This window comes from Fundulus heteroclitus, chromosome 2 (genome assembly GCF_011125445.2).
Source record: "Fundulus heteroclitus isolate FHET01 chromosome 2, MU-UCD_Fhet_4.1, whole genome shotgun sequence".
In the NCBI taxonomy this organism is placed as follows: Eukaryota; Metazoa; Chordata; class Actinopteri; order Cyprinodontiformes; family Fundulidae; genus Fundulus; species Fundulus heteroclitus.
The window spans coordinates 4,587,948-4,609,415 of record NC_046362.1 but is presented as its reverse complement, the minus strand read 5'-3'; the positions used below and the strand labels follow the sequence as shown (position 1 = coordinate 4,609,415).

General features: G+C 38.1%; 1 protein-coding gene across 2 annotated transcripts in view; it reads right to left on the bottom strand.

Moving 5' to 3' along the window:
- Nucleotides 1-620: 620 nt before the first annotated feature.
- Nucleotides 621-21,468, bottom strand: part of kitlga (kit ligand a) — a 43,255-nt gene continuing 22,407 nt past the window's right edge. The window contains exons 2-10 of one of the 2 annotated variants that reach the window (XM_021317042.2): nt 14,580-14,693; nt 11,833-11,889; nt 11,094-11,255; nt 10,706-10,880; nt 9,065-9,115; nt 6,455-6,552; nt 6,155-6,264; nt 1,586-1,642; nt 621-1,459 (exon numbers count right to left, since the gene is read on the bottom strand). In XM_021317042.2, coding sequence (XP_021172717.2) covers nt 1,615-1,642; nt 6,155-6,264; nt 6,455-6,552; nt 9,065-9,115; nt 10,706-10,880; nt 11,094-11,255; nt 11,833-11,889; nt 14,580-14,693 — 795 coding nt within the window. In that variant the 3' untranslated portion in view covers nt 621-1,459; nt 1,586-1,614. The remainder of the gene's footprint in view (nt 1,460-1,585; nt 1,643-6,154; nt 6,265-6,454; nt 6,553-9,064; nt 9,116-10,705; nt 10,881-11,093; nt 11,256-11,832; nt 11,890-14,579; nt 14,694-21,468) is intronic. The other variant, XM_021317043.2, reaches the window with a different exon arrangement.

Genomic DNA, 21,468 nt, shown 5'->3' with positions numbered 1-21,468 from the left:
TGGGAATGGCGTTTTAAGAAGTAGCGATGGAGCTGGCTGACTGAGAGTCTGACTGAGAGTCGCCTACCAAAAGTCCAGAAGCTTCGCTAAATCTGCCACAAGATTGTCTGGAGGTGAACAGCCTTGGCTGGATTGGTCAGAACCCTGACTAAATGTGATCACATAACAGTCCAAAACAACTATTCTGTTTTTTTTAATGCCTTTTATTTTTTCTCTTATTTTTGTAAGAAAAAAAAAAAAGTCTTATTCAGATCAAAGGTCTCCTCTGTAACAGGTTGCGTCTTGCAACGCATATATGCAAGATGAGTGAAAAATAAAGGACATAGCTAATAAACCTGTACTATGGTAAGCCAGTTGTTGTTGCCGTTGGCTCTGAATCCTATTCTTTGATTGATTAACCTTTACAATCTGAAAACAATGGGAACCCAAGTGTGTCATCCCTGTTCATGGGTTAGCAGGATTGCCTTGCTGTGTCGAATAGCCATATTGTGAGTTAGTCAATGCAACATACTTTTATCTTTTTTCAAAATTGCCCAAGTCATTCATATATATAGTCATTCATTCATATATATATATATATATATATATATATATATATATATATATATATATATATATATATATATATATATATATATGAATGATGTGTGTGTGTGTGTGTCAACTACATTGAAAAAGACAGTGTAATTTGCTAAAGAGGATAATGTGTTCAGTTTTACAATATGGTGGTACAGAGATTGTTTTTTTTTTTTTTAAGTGTGACCCATGAGTAAAAGGTGCCCTTAAATTAACTCTCTGGAAAAGCAGCCACTGAGCGCCACCACCAATAAATAAATACAGCACACCTCCCTGCACCCCCCCCCCCTCCCCACTGCTATTCTTTGGACGACCTCGGACTTGGAGGAAAAGTGGGGGAGCTGTTGAGGATGCGGCTAACATGAAGCGTTACCAGAGGTAGTAATTCATGCCCCAGTTCAAACAAGATAGTAGCGGCATCAGTCACACTGTCTTTGTTCTCTGAAGACTGAGAAGCAGGCGTAAAAAAAAAAACAAAAAAAAAAACAAACAAACATGGCAGGCTGGAGGAAAATAAAGTCGATAAATAAGCCAAGTTTTCCCCAGAGGGTTGAAGAAGCAGCAGGTCATGATGGATGATAGTTCAGAGCCAGGAGCATCTAGGGCTTGATGTTGTTGGGGGGGTGGGGAGTGGTCGGGTTGTAGGTTATCGTCAACATCTTTGTCCTTTTCAGAATCATGGGGTTAATGTAGTCTTACAAAAAGGCAGAAACAGTGTCAGGTTTGACTTAACCAGACAACTCGCAGTCATTGTTTGCAACCGTAAATCTGGAGCGCTTTCAAAACATGCCTTTCACCTCTGTAGTCTCGCTGTGGTGTGCAAGTTCATGTTTTTTTTTTTTCACCTTTCAACGCCAACAGGAGAAAAATAAAGAGTTCAGCCCTGTGGTGGTGGGGGGGGGGGGGGGGGGGGGGAGAGAATGTAGAGAAATGTGTTAGAGAAATACACGAGGTCAGTTTCTTTCCTATCTCATATATGTGACATGATGTGGGAGAAAAGAAAACTCACCAAATGCGCTGATGCGCGGACTCTACACTCTACACTGCACAGACGTTAAGCACATTTCTGTAAAAGGATAGCAGGATAAACGTTAGACATTATGCAGACAAATCACTTTGGTTCAGGCCTAATGTTGCAGGAGCATCTTACTGGGAAGAGAGTTTAAGGATTCAATTCAATTCAATTTAATTTTATTTATATAGCGCCAAATCATGAAACATGTCATCTCAAGGCACTTTACAAAGTCAAGTTCAGTCATATTATGCCCATTGGTCAAAAATTTCCTCTATGTTTAACATTAGAGAGCTTACAAAATGATTCATGGCCCTTGAACTTTTTTCCGCCTTTAGTCACGCTAGAACAGCAAACTCTAACTAATATCATTGGAAACTGCTACGACAAAACATAAATCCATGCATAGTCGTGAGATTGAAAGAAAATTATACATGATTATTTTTTGTTTTAATTTTAAATAAAGATCAGAAATGGGTGGCAGTCATATGTATACAGTCACTTTTTGCTGTGGTATGTCTAAATAAAATCCAGCGTAATGAATTGCCTTCAGAAGTCACCAGATTAGTAAAGATGGTTCATATCTGGGTAATTGCTAGGCAAGGAGAGCATTCAGTAGAAAAGGAGTGACAAGAAGAAGACACTGTTTAGCAAAGAGACAGACAAAAAAAACAAACAACATACACATATAAGTCCCATTTCAAGTTGCAACACCAGCCATTATGGTGCTTTGCTCAGACGAACCAAAACGGAAATGTTTCACTTAAGTGGGAAATCATTTCTGTAAATGAAAACGAACACTACACATCAGCCTGAACGCAGCATCCCCACAGGGAAATGTAGTGGTGGCAGCAAGGAAGATGAGCCGATTTGATGGGAAGACGAGTGGGACCAATAGAGGCTGTAAAAGACTCGAGAGTATGGTGGAGGTGTGGCTTAAGACAAGACTACACTGAATATATATTCAGTGCAACAATAGAATGGTTAGCTCAAAGCTTTTTTCATATGTTAGAATGTCTAGGTTAAAGCCCGGAGCTCAATCCAAATGAGATCATGAGCTTGAACTATTTCGAAGAGTCAAGTAGAGGAATACAAACACATGCAACCTTTTTCAGATTTTTATTTGAAAAACACATTAGAAGACCACATGCCGTATCATTTCCCTTTCCCGTCACAACTGTGTGCTACTTTGTGTCGGTCTGTTACATAAAATCCTATTAAAACATTGAAAATTGCAGTGCGGAAACTATATCTATCTATCTATCTATCTATCTATCTATCTATCTATCTATCTATCTATCTATCTATCTATCTATCTATCTATCTATCTATCTATCTATCTATCTATCTATCTATCTATCTATCTATCTATCTATCTATCTATATATATGTATATATATATATATATATACATATAAACTAAAAGTGTGCATATGATGGCCAGGCACTGTACACGAAATTCAATTAAAAAAGACACTTTAACAATTGCAGAAAGAATTCATTCTTTCTGCAATGTAACCATTCCATATCATCCAAATTTCTTTCAACAGTCGCTGTAGATGGTGATGTCTGTGGGACTTTGTATGTGCTCACTGCTCCGTTAAATGCTTTGATGCTCATCATGTGAAAACAGTGTGACACTGTAAGCACAACAACAAAGAAGATCTTCTTACTTTAATTGCAGATGACCGACTAATGTGTTGCACGTACTTGGGTGATTGTTTTTGCCATAAACTATTAAAGTCATTTTAATGCGGCATTTTCCTCTGTGAAAACTAGACATATTCTAATTCTATCGTTCGTGTGTCATGTGCCGGATTTAAGTCGTTTTGATTTGCTGGCACTGTGCAAGCAATGCTTCCTTGTGACCATTCGCGCTTGATTTGTTGCAGAAACCAGAGCCTGAGATGCAGATGACACTGTTTCCATTTTGCTGGTGGAAGAGTTTGGCTTTCATACAAGCCATGCACAGCACGGGTGTGGGAACAGAAATCTGCCACCATTCTGAACTCATTGCTGATAATTTCATTAGTAAGTCTGCAGTGTTCAAAGACTAGCAAGACCTAACTGCTGTTAGTAAAGGGGTTAAAGAAAGAAATGAAATGTTATGTTTATACATAAGAGACCAAGTGAGCACAGTGAGCAAGCAATTGGCATTAATTGGTTGACCCTTGTTTTAAAATGTTGTAGTTTCAAAACCAATAAAAATATTCCATCAAACCATTTCCACAGTTTAAAGTCCAGTAATAAGATCCAAAAGATGGCTCTATCTGGCAAAGAGTAGTGCTCCCCATTCCCCACATGTTGCTGTCAGATAGGCTTACACGGGTAGACAAAGTCCGATTTTTGGTCAATTATTTTAGTCTTTAGTGTTTGTATTAAGTAAGGAAAAACATCTGCTATCATTGGTACACAGAGAATTCAAGCTATGATTGCTAATTATCATTAGACTTTCTAATTTAAAGATAAAAATACGATTTACCATTCTCCTTCAGACTGCTGATGTTAATCATAAATGGTCACAGTTACATCTGAAAAATCCGTTTGATCTTTGGAGTGGTTAAAGCATTTAAAAGGGAAATTTATGGTCAACATGTGAGCTTTCTCCTTTAAGGAAGTTGTTTAGTAGGCTACGTTTTTACAACGTTGCTAACAACTCATAAAGACAAGAGTTGAAATCAGTATCGGCTTTGATTGCCAACTTTGTGCACAAGAAACTTGACTACGGTTCTACTTTGATCTCATTCAAGACTTTTAAATATTAACATGTAAAAGGGAAATACCAATTTTTTTTAAATATGTACATATACAGCGTTTATGCATGGAAAGAAGACACATAATACAAATATGCATGGTATCCACATAGGAACAGTTGATGATGGTGGAACATTTAAAGCAAGAGGGGACTGCATACAACTGCAGAGACTTGTTGAAGTTCTGGGGGGGTAATAGCATATTTACATCTTCCTTAAATCCAGGTTGGGAGTCGGAGGGGTGGAGGGTGGTGGTGCATGGGGATCGTCTGCTTCAGAGATGTGGGTGAGTTGGTGAGACATGGCTGCTTTTCAAACTTTCAGTAGAAGCTGTTAAGGTCGTCCGCCAGACAAGGATTCTGCATTGGGTGGGGGACAGGCTCCTGTAGGCACTGGTCTTTTTCAAACCATTCCAAACGTAAGCAGGGTCATTAGCCAAGAAGCTTGACTTGTAGCTTCTCCTTGTAGCTTCTCCTTGTAGCTTCTCTTGATGCCTTGATATCCTTGGTCAGCTTGTGCCTGGCATGCTTACATAAGGCTCGGTCTCCACTGCTTTAAGCCTCTTCCTTGTTACGAACTCGCTCAGGGGTGACAGAAACCGTGTTTTATTGTTGTTACATGTGCAAAACGTCTTGGTCTGCACACGTCTTCACAAAAACCGACGTATGATGTCACAGCATGAGTAAAACTATTCAGGCCAGTGGATGAAGCTTCGAAAACATTCCAATCTGTGCAATCAAAGCAGGCCTGTATCTGCTTTGGGTGCTCCATCCACCTCCTGACAGTCTGAACCACAGGCTTAGAAGTTATTAATTTCAGCCTATAGGTTGGAATGAGATGAAGCAGACAGTGATCAGAAAATCCCAAAGCAGCCCATGTGAAAGCACGGTACGCATATTTTACAGCTACGTGATCTGGTATGTTTTTTTACCCCAGGAGGGACACTCAAAATGCTGTCTGTATTTTGGAGGATAATTGGAGAAATTTGCGCTGCAATTGTGCTAATGCTGGTTTTTACCACTTCAGTAAATTGTTCCGACTGGGTCAAACATTGACAGCTGGAACAAGATAGGAATTTACTTGAAGACTATGGCTTAATGTGACGAGTCAAGCATTTGTGTACCTTTTATGAATAGTTATATAGCAAATGTTATTTTTAACTAACGTGTTTAAAAAAACTGCAGAAAAATCCACAGCTAACATGTTATCTGAAAAAAAAAAGCCACAACATATAAATTATGGATTTTTATGTTGTACCCAACATGCTTCTGTAATCTCACACCATGCATCTGGCAGTGGCAGTATATTATAGTGACTTTAGGGATTTAGATTGTGAAGTCGTGTACAGGTAAGGGGTTTACAAACTGAATAAAACTGAAGTAACTAACCTGCTGCAGTCCTGATTTATTATTTTATGATTCAAGTTCCACAGCCTTTCATAATGTAACTGTATAGTCTTCCTACCTTCGGACAAATTCCCAGTTCTAGCAAAACCTAGCACTTCACACTTTTACAGTGCAAAATCCTCATTCCAATGCACAGCTGCTTTTTATCAAGTTATAAGAGCTAGTGATCTCCAATTTGCCTTTTTCCTTGTTCGTCGAAGACTTTATTATTCGGAGAAGTCAGAATAATAGTCAAGATCTCACATTATTGACAAGAGCTCACAGAAATAAAGAAAATTAAAAAAAACATTACAAACTAGTAATAATGTGTAATGAATTCTAATCAAGCCATTGTAGACAACTGTAGCCATTTGCAATGTAAATAAGCTATGGAAGATGACAGAACCAACAAAACAGAAATGGCTTACATTTCTGACGTTTCACTATCTAGTGGAGGTGCCCTTGGTTCTGTTGTTGCAAAGCGGTCTTCTTCTCCCGGATTTGGCAGAGGATCATCTACGTTCCTTCTTGATCTGGCCTGTAGAGGGTTAAAAATATGAGTAAATGCTTACTATAAAAAAAAACAAAGTTGCCGACAGCTGTGATAAATGCCATGGAAAAAAAAGCGCTATCTTCCGACAATACCATAAAACCCCTGAGAAACAGATATCTCTGGAGCAGCTCGTGAAGTTTTATGACTTTGTGTCAGCGGTTAAACGTTAGCTCACCTTCCATGCAAGCAGGAAGATTAGGGCCAGCAGTGGAATAAACAGTAAGGAGAAAAGGCTTTTCTCCACCACCTCATGAATGGGATTTGCCGTATGAACTGGAAAAGAACAGAAAGAAAACTCTTAAAATTCCCAGTGAGTTGTAATTCTTTAAAGCATTGTTAAATATTCTGCATCCAGCCAATACATCCAGCCAATACTAGATTTGACATACAATAAATGAATTAATACATTTATGTATCCAGCTTTTAGAGTAAGGACCATCATTGTACCCTTGTCCTGTATAACATTATGACCCAATGTTGAAAAGCTCTCTTCCAGCAAAAGCAGCACTAAACTGTTGATTTAGAACTAACATTAGACATCTGCGACCTCTTGCACAAAGCACGTCTACGCACAAAACCCAGGAATAGAATCACATTTAGCCTTATACAATAACATGACAAACCTCAAAATGATGGAAACAACCTCAATAAGAGGTAAACTACAAATATTCATCTGATTTTGTTGCACGTGGATGTAAATGAGCATTGGTCTGTGTGCTGAGAACCGTAAAATATATGGGAATCATCTAAGGGGCTCATTTATTCTCACTGAAAAAGAAAACGGGGTCAGATCAGCAGATTCATTCCTAAAAGGTCAGGTGTGATGATGGGGACCATGACACATCTCCATAAATAGCTGCATAAAGTTGTGTGTAATTGTGGAAAAATGGCAGTGTTGGCACCGCTGGAGGACATCGCCGATGGAAGAATGTGGAGGGAGCGTGTTTTCAGAGGTCCTGCTGACCTGCTGGCACATGACGATGAGTGGCTTATTAGGCGGTTCAGCAAGGAGCCAATTTCCAAATATAATCAGAGCTCTGACTGCACTCATGTTGCTATAATCCTGCTCAACTCGGGATTCCACAATATTATCATAATATTAATAACTCTCATTACAATAGTTGTGTCAGGAACAAAACAAGAGTAGGCTCCGTGCACGATGGCAGACTTCAGTGTAATTTCTTTATATAACATCCTGACCAGTTCTAAATATTTGAGGTAGCCTACTGCACAAAGTGGATGTGGGGACAGACTTCCTGATCAAAGTATTGGAGGCATATTCATTTCATAAATGTGGTGTACAGTACAATGATCAACATCAAGCTCAATTCAGCAGCCATACAGCGCTGTTTGAGTTTAATAAACATCCTGAGAACAAAACAGGTATGAAGAGACAAACATTATATTTTCAGCCAGTTTCTTAGATAAGACGCTAATGTCACTCGAGAAGCTGTTAGTTTGATGTAATTCTCTACAAATATACCCCTAGGTGTCTCCATGACTGTCTGAAAGCTGCGTTGCCATGGTTATTTGGGCACGTGGTGAATGCTTTCTGGGTATTTTGACTGATTTGCATATATAATGAGGGGCGAGGACAGGGTGACCCTAGGTACACTTGCAGGTGGGCCCAATTCCTCGCAATTTGTGATTTATCAAGGCAACGCATGCAGTGACCCGTCTACGCATTGTTTCATATATAATTCATACTTAGGTTTTTCAGTCAGTGTCAGATCCATTAACATATTTAAGCTACTAGCTGGAACCTATACGGTATGTGCTTGTTTGTCCAGTGCATCCATCTGTAGCTCAGATGGGTTAAGATCTTTCCATGTTGGAAACCAAGTTAACGCTTCAAGCACGTGGTTTTCTTTAATATATTTTTGACTAGCTCTTACAACCTGGTATGGCAGAATTTAAAGCTAAAACACACAACAGACCACTATGAACAACTGTTGGATGAACGAATGTATCTTACAAGCAACAACGTTTTGTTTATAGTAAACTAAAACACTCATGAAATACAGATACCAGGAAATCTCAGTAGATCATTGGAGTAGTTAAATAATAGGTGCCATACAATGGCAGCACTGCAGCGGATTTTAGACGAGTACAAATCGAATCACCCAATTATGTTACTTCCCATGCTATGCTATGCACATGCTCTGTCTGCGGTGATGAAGATACACTCACCTCCAGTGGGACTTGACTAATTTCTTAGATTCTGTGAATTGAGAACATCTGCTCCAAATCTTTACACCCTCCAAAGACTGATTCATCTTAAATTGTATAAGTACAGGAAGGAGTCATGCCTCTGCAACAAACCACTCCGAATGTTACAGAAACATGTGGCCATAAACAAAAAAAATTAACAAAGTGTATCTAAACAGACTTTCTGTTCACCAACAGCTGTGCCAAGAGAAAGATGAAAGGGAAGAACACAAGGCAAAGTTTTATAGCAAATACCCATCAAAGTCCAGCTCTCATGCAGAGGTTTGATTCTACAATACATGTAAAATCCCTCCTAAGCCAGAGCAAACGCTTCAAAGAGTCTTATTAAACACCACCTGCACGACTGGACCTCATCAAGTTCTTTTTTTTTAAACAGATCACATACAGAGGCAGCGGTATATTTGAGATCATATCAATCACAAATATGTTTTCTGGATAGCATCATAGAGAGTCATAATGTTTTTTTTTTTTGTTTGTTTTTTTATCTGTGCAAACAAACAAGAACCAGAAAAGATATGACAGAACAAGGGGATATTTGAATGGAAGGATTGCTCACCTTCTTTTTGGTGCGTTTTAGAAGGCTCTTCTCCTTTAATGGTGAGATTCTCTGAGCCGAAGAAAAGAGGTAAAAGGGAGTTTAGCATCAGGAGGAGACAATGACAAAAACTGAAGACAAAAGAGACCTAGAGTGAAGCATTACTGTGTGATGATGAAAACACGCATTGTTAGGCGCTAAATAGTCACTTTGGTGCCACTCTATATACCCTCCCCCTAACGACGCACAAAAACACCTGATCTGGCAACAAATAAAGAAAAGCGCTTGGAAAGATTGGAAGATTGCTCTGTAATCAACACGTATACAATCAGGTTTCGGCCCTTTTCTTCCTTTTAACATAGCACTACCTTGGGACATCTTCCTTTAGTCCTGTGACTCAGCCGTGTCTCAATGGGCATTCTGAGCGCCGAGACCGGCCAGACGTTTTATCTAGCAGAGTTCTTGTGTAAAAAATAATGGTGGCAGATTAAAAGCTTCTCCTAAAATGCCACAGGAGATCTGTCCTAAATACAGCTTTTTCACAATGGTCCAAACTAGGTGGGATCAGTTTTTACAAAGGTAAGCAAGCAGGGGGCTGGTATGCTGCTAGTTAGGAGTCGGTGAAGCATTTTAATGGTTGCCTGGGATCTCACCCCTTCACCGTTTTATGCTTTTGGTCCTTTCGTAGCCGACTTTTTGTAGTACAAAAAGAAAGCGGTTGTTCAAAGTTGTTCTTCGGGGCTCAAACACGGGTCACTTTTCAGTGGGTTGAGGGTTTTTGGGCAAAAACAGGTGAGAAAAAAAAATCCACACGGAGTGATCAATGGTATAAAATAGCCATGCTTTATCTGATTTTCAGAATTACAGCAGAATTACAGCAGAGAGGAGCTTATTACCCAGTTTGTATTAGGCTGTTTATTATAAAATGCAGAATCCACAGCTATGGCTTATCTTCAGTTAACAATACATGTGGTATTTCTGTTTTGTTTTTTCTAAATCCACAGGATGAATGATTTACATGTGCTGAGACCCCTTTCAGACAAAAAATAAATCAGTTTCTTCTGAGTTTTAGAAGAATTTAAGCCTTCTGTGAGCTACTAAAGAGGATCTGTCACCCACATACATCATACGAGACAGGTTTTACAGCAATGAGCTCAAGTTCTGCAACTGTCTGAGTGAAGATAACCTTTTCTGGTTCTCAAAGAAGCAATTCAGTTCTAGCATACTTTATGGTTGTTGCCTAAAATAAATATTCCACAAAAAACGTTTAATACCGCATTTAGTTTATCACTTTGGGAAAAGGAATGGCAGCTTCCACTCATGCACATTAGAAGGGCAGGTAATGACTGACCACATCAACTGAAAGCATTGCTTTAAGGTTTTGTCTTTGAAACGGCTTGCCTTACAAGTCAATAGTTGAAAGAATTGTGATGAAGTGGATTCTTTCTTTCTTTCTTTCTTTCTTTCTTTCTTTCTTTCTTTCTTTCTTTCTTTCTTTCTTTCTTTCTTTCTTTTTTTATTTCTTTCTTTCTCTCTCTCTCTCTCATCACACACATAACTTTGGAGACATTTTCTGCCAAACATGCTGTTTGACTCTTGTTAAGCATCATATATAAGTGATATCATGTTTTCTAAATATCAGGAGAATTGAGCCAACGATACCTGCTGAATATTCCTCTGTTGATACTGGTATGGTGGGACAGGGAGGAGGATCACATTCCTCTGAAACGTTTTCATTTGGTGCAGCTCTGAAGAGCTCCTGGAGAAAGTCAAAGTATGTCCCTGTTTCCCACCTCTCTGTGCTGTAGTGGCACTCAAAGTCGGAGATAAGTAATTCCTGTCAGGGTGAAAATGTTTGCCCTTAGTTCAAAAGCGCAGCATTTGCTTTGTGCAAAGCAGGTTAGATACAGAAGTGAAATCATTTAGGACTGCACAGGTTTTTACTTCCACCATTAATCATAAATGACACACCATCACATCTGACTCCAGTAGCTCCAGCATTACAGCATTACAGTCCGTATTTATATGATACTAACTCATTTTAACTCACCAAATTAACATTTTGTTGGAAGATGATCCGTTCATCTTGAAGGTACATGATGATTAATTTTGTGATGTCTTTATTAGACGAAATGTTTCCAAACTTTTGGGATAAATCATCCAAACTCTTTTCCAAGAAGAAAACGTTTAATTTTACCCAACACATCTCACCCTAGAAGAAAAAGAAAGAAAAAAAAATCAGAAAATACATAAAAATGTGCAAAGATCGATGTAACATAAGACCTCTGAGGACAGTTGGTATCACTTAGAGAAACCCTTTGGGTGGGTTTCCACATCCAGACCATTCTCCGATCAAAAAAGATACATATAAATATCTTTATAGGGAGGCTGGGTTGTCTTTAGGGTTCTTTTAGATTAAACTTCTAGGATCCATCAGATCTTATCTGTTTAGTATTGTGGGAGTCTAAACATTGCTACATGGCCTTGAACAGGTTTCTTTCAGATTCATTGACCGACCCTCACTTAAACAGTTTTGGTTGCCCCCACGTTGCCCTGTTAAGACTATTATTGGTGGGAAATGTCCTAACAAAGTTTGGGTTGTCTACAAATCATTCATGTTAAGTCATTGGCTGTTTAAAGGGCTACTTTAGCTGTCAGAGGTTATATTGTTTTGGCATGCAGAACTTTTTTGGTTTTAGCCAAAGGGTATTCTGTAAGTACGTCAACATGTCAGTAGGATTTTTATTTATGTGTGACTCTTTATAAGGAAATAAATGAAGGTGACTTACCTTTTCTCTGGGGATGTACGTTAAGGGAATTCTGTAATCTTCTGGAATATTTTCTCTCTGTTGAAACAAAGAGATACAACAATGAAAGAAACCATAAGAAAGATAAGTTCTTGAAATTAAAACTGAAAAAAAAAAACTAGAGCTCTACAGACAGTTAAGACCACATGTTTACATACACTGTATAAAGAGAGACATTTTTCTTTTCACTGGAAGACTGGAATACGATCAGACTGTATTTCCTGTTATGGGTATGTTGAGATTACCAAACACAAAGCTTCTTCGTCACATTTCATGGGACAATCACACTAAATCTGCCAAGATGTCAGAGAGACAATTGGAGGATCCAAACGTCTGGTTAGTCCAGTTTAAAAATGTTTATCAAATTATAAACAACACAGAAATATCCAGCTACCATACTTTCAGAGATGTGTTCTGTGTCATAGAGATGAACATGTTTTGGTGTGAAATGTGTGTATCATAATGTGTGAATTAAGGCCTGCACTGATATGTGCTGACATTCCTCTCTGATAGTAAGTAACAAGTTTTCTTACAGCAACATAAATTAGGCAGATTATAGTTTCCAAAAGAACACAGGAGACCCTAATTTCTGATGACAAGTCTAGTGGGTTGATGAAACTTGAAGTGTTTTGTAACAACAAAAAGGGGAGCGCCCTGCCAGCCTGAGAATCCCATCCCCTTTGTGTAGTATGGTGGTAGCACCCAAATGTTGGGGGTGGTGTTCTACTGCAGGAGGGTCTGGTGCACATGACAAATGGAAGGCAACATGAGGAATGAAGTTTATGCGGAAATACTAAATCATTTTATCCAGATGACTGCCAGGAAAGCATGGGTGTCAATGGGTCTCCCAAATGGACAAATGTCCACTTGGTCTTCTGAATTCGATACAAAGTGGCTTAAGGACAGTAAAGTAAATGCTTTGCAGTGGCCAGCAGAGCAGCCTACCAACTGGACTCAATTATACCGCTTCTGTGAGGAGCTATAGGGTCGGATTTGAGCAAACTAACGTGAAAGCTTATGGGCAGAGGTCTGAAATGTTTGAGGCAAGTAATACATAAAAAATAACAATTTAACCAAATACAAAGGAACTATATTTAAACTTCCATTCTTTATTATTGTGACAGTCAGTCAATAGAAACAATGTTGGCAATCTTAACTGACCTAAAACAGGAAAGGTATAGTCTGATTTCGTGTACAGAAAACATTTAATTATACCTAATTTATTTTATTGGAAAATTACAATTTGTTTCAGGTTAAAATGTGTTTGGTCTTATAGGCACAAATCAACATGACAAATTATATAAGAAAAAATGTAAATACCCAGAGAGATGGGTGGTAATGAATAACACTGCTTTCAGAATAGGCTATAAATATGAAATCTGTAAAAAACACACTATAAGGTTAGTTGGATGGGTGAATGGAATGAAAAACTAATTAATGAATTAAGGAACTGATTGAAATATATTGACCTTTTGTATAAAAACAAACTTTATAATAGGGCTGGACGATATAGAAAAAAAAAGCATTCCAATAAAATAGAAATCATATTGATCGATATCGATTATTATCAACAAATTCAAAACATATATATTTAAGTGCAGCCCTGGCCATTTTATGCTGTTGCTTACCAACCTATATACAGAACACACAAACACTGAATTCAAACTCAACCCTTTATTCAACCAACTTTTTACCAAAAAAGAAAAAAACACGTGCTCTCTGAACTCTTTGAAGTGGCGGGGCTTGGTGACAGCATTCCTGGTCTGCATTTCTGATTGGTTGGAAGGATGTAATGACTGTAATATTAACCTAAATGGCTAAATTCTATTGAAGTTTTTATTGACCATTTTTTCTATCATGCATATACGTTTATCGATCGATATATATTGTTATTGAATTATCGTTCAGCCCTACTTTATAACAAATGATTTTTAAGAACTCAGAAATGAATAATATATTCATAAGACATTTATTTTCAAGCCCTAGCCAGACTTCTAGGACAATTTATTTTGTTATATTTGATTTAAAACCTCTGAAGTATGTAACAGTGTACTTACCTAATCAATTTTATTTTATTTTTTAGAATACAAGGTGAACATGAAAAAGTTTCATGTGGAAACCAACCTCTTTGTAGAATTGGTTAACCAGTCAACAAAATGGCTTTGCTGGTTGAATGTCTAACAGAGTGTTATGTAATGAGTCACTGATAAACCCTTTTAGATTGTGTGCGTCTGGGTTTATATATGGAATACAACAAGTAAACAACATTTACAGTAAAGTTAAAGTAAAAATCTAAAATCTGATCTACAATTTTAGTTAACTTTAAATTTATTTTCATAGTGATCATTTCACTCACTGTATTTATTTTTCTTTTAAAAAAAATTCACAATTTTAAGTCGAACATTGAATCCTTGTCTGTTTCCATAAAAAAAAAAAAAGATAACAACAAGGTCTGGAAATACATTTAGCCAATCTGAGCCTAAGCTGTAACATAGCAAAGAACTGTGTGGTGTTATGTTATAATGAATTAAACCTTTTACATTTGTTTTGTGAAATGCAAACGTGTCCTCGGCGCCAAATAAGACCATTATTCTCCCTTTTATCAACAGAATCATGATCGTAACTTCTTGCTTAATTTGTACTTTTTTCAAACACAGTTTTTGGCTAGTTAACTGATCATAAGTTTTTGTAAAACAAATTGCCAAAAATATTAGGTTTTCAAAACTTACCAAAGCAAGAAGATGTTTGTCAATATCATTGGTCACTCTTCCAACATCAAGTGTAGCTGAATGTACCCCAAGCGTCATGAAGAGCAGGAAATGGACACAGACATGTATCCAACTCTGTAAAAGTCAAGAGAGACAAGAATCAGTGGGGATCTTTTCAACATCACTCTGTTGGGGAACATGATGTTTGCAGTCTAGACGTTAACTTGAGCTTCTACAATCGGTAAGGAATATACATGTAGACTGCTGTTCGCTAATGCTGGCTTCACTAAATGTGCTAATCGCAAATTTAAATGGCTAAGGACAGTTTAAAATGTCATCTCTATAAAAAATTATTTTTTATTCTAAAATAACAACGTTTGTGAAGTTTTCTCTGCATATAATGGAAATCATTGATGACTGCTTATAGAAGGAACCCCCAATAGAAATCATTTGGATCGCTGTTCTGTCATGTGCTTGTGTTATAGTTCTTTATGACAAACTGTAACAGGCACAAATAAGTATTGGACGGTCAGAGCTTTACTAGAACCAGAAGTTTGAAACTGGTCACAGACCTTTGATCTGTGCATCTTTAAATTAAAAGCGACATCTGCAGTCATGAGTTTGCGTAGTTCAGGGGCAAAAACAGGGTTTATTGACATTCAGACTTGTCTCACATCGGCGGTTTTATATGTTTAATTTTTCTATTATAATAATTATAATTTCAGACGCAGTTTTGAACCGGCTGTCTCAGCTGATGAACAGCAATTGTAAAATGTTCAAATACAGGCAACAAGCATGCAGACGGTGCACATGTGTACTTAACAAACAGAATCCTTTTGATTATAATCCTTAATTTACCATTAGTTGCTGGTCAGGTAGTGGCTATATAAAAAAAAACGTGACCTCGTAGTCCTGATCTACACAACATCAGTTTTCTTTTGAAACTTTGTCACTACTTTCTTGACCGAAAAAACATAGAAGGCATCGGATCAGCTCCAAAAGCTTCATCTCTCTGTAACCAGGGTCAGAGAGATTTCAAATATCATCTTCGTAATCACTCGGTTTTACCATCTCCTTGCGTCAGTATTGGGATAAGACCAGAAAAATGACAAGTGCAAGCTTTAACAAAACTTGTGACAACATAAATAAAAAACAAAAACTCATTTGGAAATAAGGAGAGAAATACTATTCAGTACAGGTTTGATTCAAATGGAAAAGTTTTGGTGTTTTTAGACAACAATATTTGCCATTCAAAACTATAAAGGTAACTACTCAAAGCAGGGTCAATTATAATTTAGAATTTAGAAAAACTTCCAAATTCCAAACCTGCCTAAAGCCATCCTATGGACTCTTGAATAATTATTAACCTTCTCATGGTGAGGTCACTGCTATGGGGATATCTGCTGACGTGCAGAATGACAATGCACGGGAAACGGAGCGACAAAAGACTGCTGATAGAAAGGATATATTTAAACAGTATACTTAAGAGCTACGTTTTTAGAACTTCCCTTTGTTGTGAGGAAGGAAACACTTTGAATATCTTTGAAGGTTTTCAAGGGAGCGACACAATACCGTTTAGCGGGGCCAGTTAATGTAAACATAGTCTCCCAACAGGTAGGTACTTAAAGGCTTACTAGCTGGAAGTTGCCATTCGCTTGGCTGACCGCTTTTTGATGTCTGTGCCAATCCGACAACATTATGCAATAGACCTGCACTTGTCCTCTCAATATAGATCAGGGCCAGTCCCTGCGCTGCCTGAATTAGTTCAGCAACCTTGAATGCCAACCGGCTGCTTGGCAAATAAAGGCTTTAATGTGCTCTAAAGAGAGTGGAGTTAAGAGATCATTGTTTGCTGATCCACAAAATCAGGCTTCAGCCGGCGCAATGGTATTTATCACTGCCGTTTATTTGCTTAAGGATTTTCAGATCATGCTGTCTTTTTTTGTCTCGCAAGTTAAGTCTGTTACTGAGAACAAAAGCTTTAGAATATTTTACACAAACTGCACTCCCAGACTTCCAGCTCTTTCTGTACGTCACTCAACCTCAACAAAAACAGGAAGTGAACGGAACAATGGTCTATCAATAGCAGGAAAGGCTGAAGGAAAAGCATTGCGTAAAATCAGATGGGATATAATTACATTTACCTCAGCTTCAGCTTATCCATTTGAAACAACAGACAGAGATGGATGGAAATGGGTATTATGGGTGGGAAACTGAAGTCATTTTTACACTTTCCGGTGAATTCTTTTTTTTTTAAGAACCAAGTTAAGCAGCCACAAGGAATGACCCAATTTGGTTGCATGTAGAGACCGGTGTTGGCTGTTTAAAGAGTTTGACTTTCAAAGAGACAGGCCAAATTGACTAAATATGCAACAATTATTTAAGGCATAAGATTACCAAACGAGAGAGTCAGAATTTGATATCATGAGTGAAAAAAAATTAAATAAAATCCAGACAACAAAGAAACAGGACTCAGTTCTAAAACATCGGGTAGGATCTATACTAATAGTTTGTGTTCGGCCCAAAGCCGAAAATGGTGTACTCCCCCAAAAATATCTTTTTGTAAAACCATGCACGTGCACATCAGCCATTTCCCTTTATAGATCACAGCTGTACCTAAACGTTTGCGTACCAGGTTTCACCTCATGTTCTGCCCTCTACACACCCTGATTCAACCATAAATGGTCGATGCAAAGCACCTCATGAACGGTAATATACTTAAATGAGTCAGCTGATCAATGTTGTTTCACGTTTACCAATGGTGACCATGGAGAAAAGAGAACTGTGAAAAAAGTCAGAGAAATGCCTTCATTAAATGTGTAAATCAGAGGTAAAAGCACAGATGTTGTCCACATTAAAAGAACTTGGTAAAAATGTATTCTTGTAACTATTTTAAGTGCCGGATGACATTTCAACACGTGCTCCGTGTTCCTCCAGGAAATCTTGGTGATCACTGAAAACACATTCCCTCCTAATTCTCTTTTGCAAGGTTGTCCAGTAGTGTCGATGCATCCACCGCAGCATTACGCACGGGTGTCATCACAGTGTTTACATGTTTACCGCAGTCAGTGTGATTAGCTCACATTGTTACAATTTACGTGTTAATCTGCGGTACACGTCACCCTGGAGATCATCAGAGAGAGGAATGAGATGGTAGAAAACTGATTAAATGTTGATTTAAGATTTAAGTTGGTTTATGGCCGTTTTTTATTAATTACAAAGTCCTAATGTATAGTTATGTGTCACCAGTGCAGCTTTGAATGCTTACGATAAAGTCAATCTATGATTAAAGTCTGATATGGAGTGAAATAGAACATCTTAGAGGAATCATGCAATTCACCACTTTACCATCTGCATCACCAGTTGTCCCTGTTTCCAAACCAGGCGTACGCATGTGGCAGAGCTGCCGTGAGGGACCGCGCATTCAGTTTTTCTTCATAGATCGCTGCCTTTGCGTGGAGAGTGACACAAGATCTCCGCTATTTGTGTATGCAAGCTTTATAAATGAGACCCTTTGGCTCTTCGTTATGACGCATTGAAGAAATACAGTGATTGAATTTAACCACTGTTATTTATGGCTGTTGTGGCAGACAATATGTGCCATTCTAACCGTATATTCTCTTGAACACATAGTATTTCCTCAGTGACACATTACTGACTTGTATCCTGAAATTGTGCCTTTGGAGAAAGTAGATTTTATACACAAATATCTGCATTAATACTGAATCTTCAGCTATGACAGAATGACCAAATCTTTAAGCTGTCCTACATGGTTTAGATGCTTCCCTCCTTAAACACACCTGCTGAAAACAACTGCATCCCAAGCAGGGGCCCATAGAGGTTAGTAAAAACATGAGCCGACAATTGAATGAGCTGAATCGGGTGTTGGAGTAGAGACATGTGCAACCTGTAGTGTTATCGCTGCTAGTTGTCCATCTCTGTGACATATGCACCCTGCTCCCTGACTGACTCTTTGAGGAGTACATCATTTTAAAATACCAAATCAAAAGTTATTTGCCACTTTTGGGGGAATATTATGCAAAACCATAACTCCTAGCGTTTTAGAAAAAGCACCAAGAATGACTGCCACAGACACGATGGATTGGAATGAGGATATAATGTAAGATTTTCTATCAGTGTTGGGTCATTCAAAGAATAATTTCTAATGCAAAGTTCAGCTTTCAATGCGCTCATGTAAAATAAACCTCATACTGGCGATGGAATGACGCTCACCCTAAACAGCTAAAAATATTTCAGACGATTTATGTTGGTAAACATCTATCTTATGCATAATTATATTTTGTTTGCAAATGATGATTTCTTTCAAGAAACAAAGTGCTGTGATTTATTTGGGGCCTTTGCTTTTTTTAAAAAAATCACATTTAAATATTTCAGGTTTTTATATTACGGTAACTGTAACCTAAATTAATAAAATCTGTTTAGAAATTATTTAGAAAAAATGCTATTTAAAACAGCTGGGGATTATGCAAAAGTGTAGTTGACCCCATTGTTAAATCATGAATTAACTGTGATAAACAACATTATTGGAAATTTGAGTTTATTTTCACATGCCACACCCAGGCTTGATTCCTGTCAGACTTTTCAAACCAAGAAATCCCTTAAACAGGACCTGTGTGACAACTTAAAGTAAATGGCATGTATTCATAAAGTGTTTTATCAAATCCAGAGGACTTCAAAGGGCTTCACACTAAATCCAGTCCTTCACAAGTATGCACAAGTAGGCTAAAATATCTTAAAATCACTACATAATGCCCCGATCTAAAGAAATTCGTGACCAGCAGAGAAACATTCATTGATATTTAGTTAGGGACGGAATTCCAAAGCAATTTCTCAGCGAGCCCCAGTGTGAGCCATCATCCCAAAATGGAGAACACATGGAACCATGATGAGGCCTCCCAGGAGAGTGACTCACAGTCATTCATGAGTTCACACACAACCCTGGGGAACATCTAAAGCACAGTAGCCCGTCGTTGTCTCGGTTAATATCAACTTTCAAGATTAGATTTAACACAAGGGATCCATGGAAGAGTTCCACGTAAAAAAAACAACAAAAAAACAAAGCCCACGCTGACCAAAGATAAGGAAAGAAGAGCCATCTCACATCTGCTAAACAAGATTTTGATTATTCCCTAGACTTAAAGACAATACTCTGTAGACTAACAGGACAGAGCTGGAACCAAGCACACAGTTTTTTTTTTTGTTTTTTTTTTAGCTTGGGCCTATGCGGTCTGGATTGCTTTATTTCTGTAATAAATGAATTAGTAGTTTGAAAACAGCATTTTATTTTTACTCATGTTTTCTCTGAACACAATTAAAGCTTGTTTTATGATATAAAACACATAAAAGTGACCAAAAAAAAAGCAGCAACAGAAGTAATTTGTTCTTCAAAGCACCGTACCCTGTGTGCCAATTGTACAAATGAGCTAGGCTCACCCATTCACAGAGAAGGGGAAAGCATCTACAAAACATCAACGCTGTTTGTTTCAGTCTTCTCTAGAAATCTAAGTCAAAAGATCAGTCCCTCTGAGCGCCTGCTGCTGAGAGCACTGCTTAAGGGAGTTGTTAGCCGACAATCCCTCCTATTACTCTTATAAAGCTAATGGTGATCCCCGCGGCTTTTTTGTGAGCGCAAATAAAGCCGCGTGAAATCACCTGCTCTCGCAGCAGGATCCGACATGAAAGGTGAGCGGTGGCAGTATCTGGTGGCATTTTTTCAGCTTTTTAAGTGACAGATTCACAGCGCACGAACGCAGCTGACTTAAAAAAAAAGTTATACGACGTGCACGTTCTGACTACAAGCCCGAGGTTCTGCTCTCCGTAGACCTTCTGGTGCTGACAAGTTATGAAGGGGCTGTCAGAGACACATGTTTCGTGAAATCTGGCGTGCCGATCGGCCGAGGGGAACAGAACGGCAGATTAGTGTTGACATCGGTGCTGCTCAGATGATGTTGAGCCATTAGTGCAGGCTTGCAGTTTCCAGAAAATATCTATTTGCAAAACATGTGACACCACTGACAGTCAGCTGAAACAGAAGGAAAGAAAATGTTATGATTATCCTCTTTATGGGAGTCTCAAAAGTGCATAGGTCGACGCTTTTCTGTATCATGTTGAAAACAGAAGATGTAAGATTGTCTGAGCCAATAAAGTCTGATTGTATAATTAATGGGGGAGAAACTCTGTAGCGGATAAATTATTCTCTGGCAGGAATCCCAGATTTGGATTTAGTATAATTAATTGTTCCTTTGCTTTGAGGCCTCAGGGATTTACAAAGTCTATCCCTGTCAACGAGTTGCTGACAGGCTCTTGACTGGATTTAACAATTTGTCATTACATTTCTCCCCTTCAAGAGTATTAACATGCTTGGATTTGCCCTGCAGTGTTTCAATAACAGGCCAACCACCAGAGCCAAGGATGTCTGGATCAGAGCTTTCCTGTCCCTGATATGGATCTGAGTCATTTAGGAATAGGCATTTGTTAAAAAGCAGTACCAGTGTGATACTTCATTAAAATAAACGCCATGAATGGCCGTTCATTTAAAACATCTTTACTTTATCATGTGCTAATCCATGTATTTATATTATCCCCCAGGAAGTACAGCACAATATAGCTGGGTTTTGAAGTGTGTGCTTCACCTTGTCCAGAGGTCACCTTGGCTCAACTGCAAGTTTACTAGGAAAACATATTCTAGTAAAATTTACATTTAAATTTAAAGCCTTATATCAAGTCAGAACAGTGAACATGTTTTGGAGTATGCTATAAAATACAATGCAATGATTGAGACACAGTCTTGTCAGCAAATGAGAGAGAATGTTGACCAATGAACAAAGCAGGAAGTGGTTTTATTTTTCAAATAATGAGGCAGCTAACTTAAGCGTGTCAGAGTAAGACA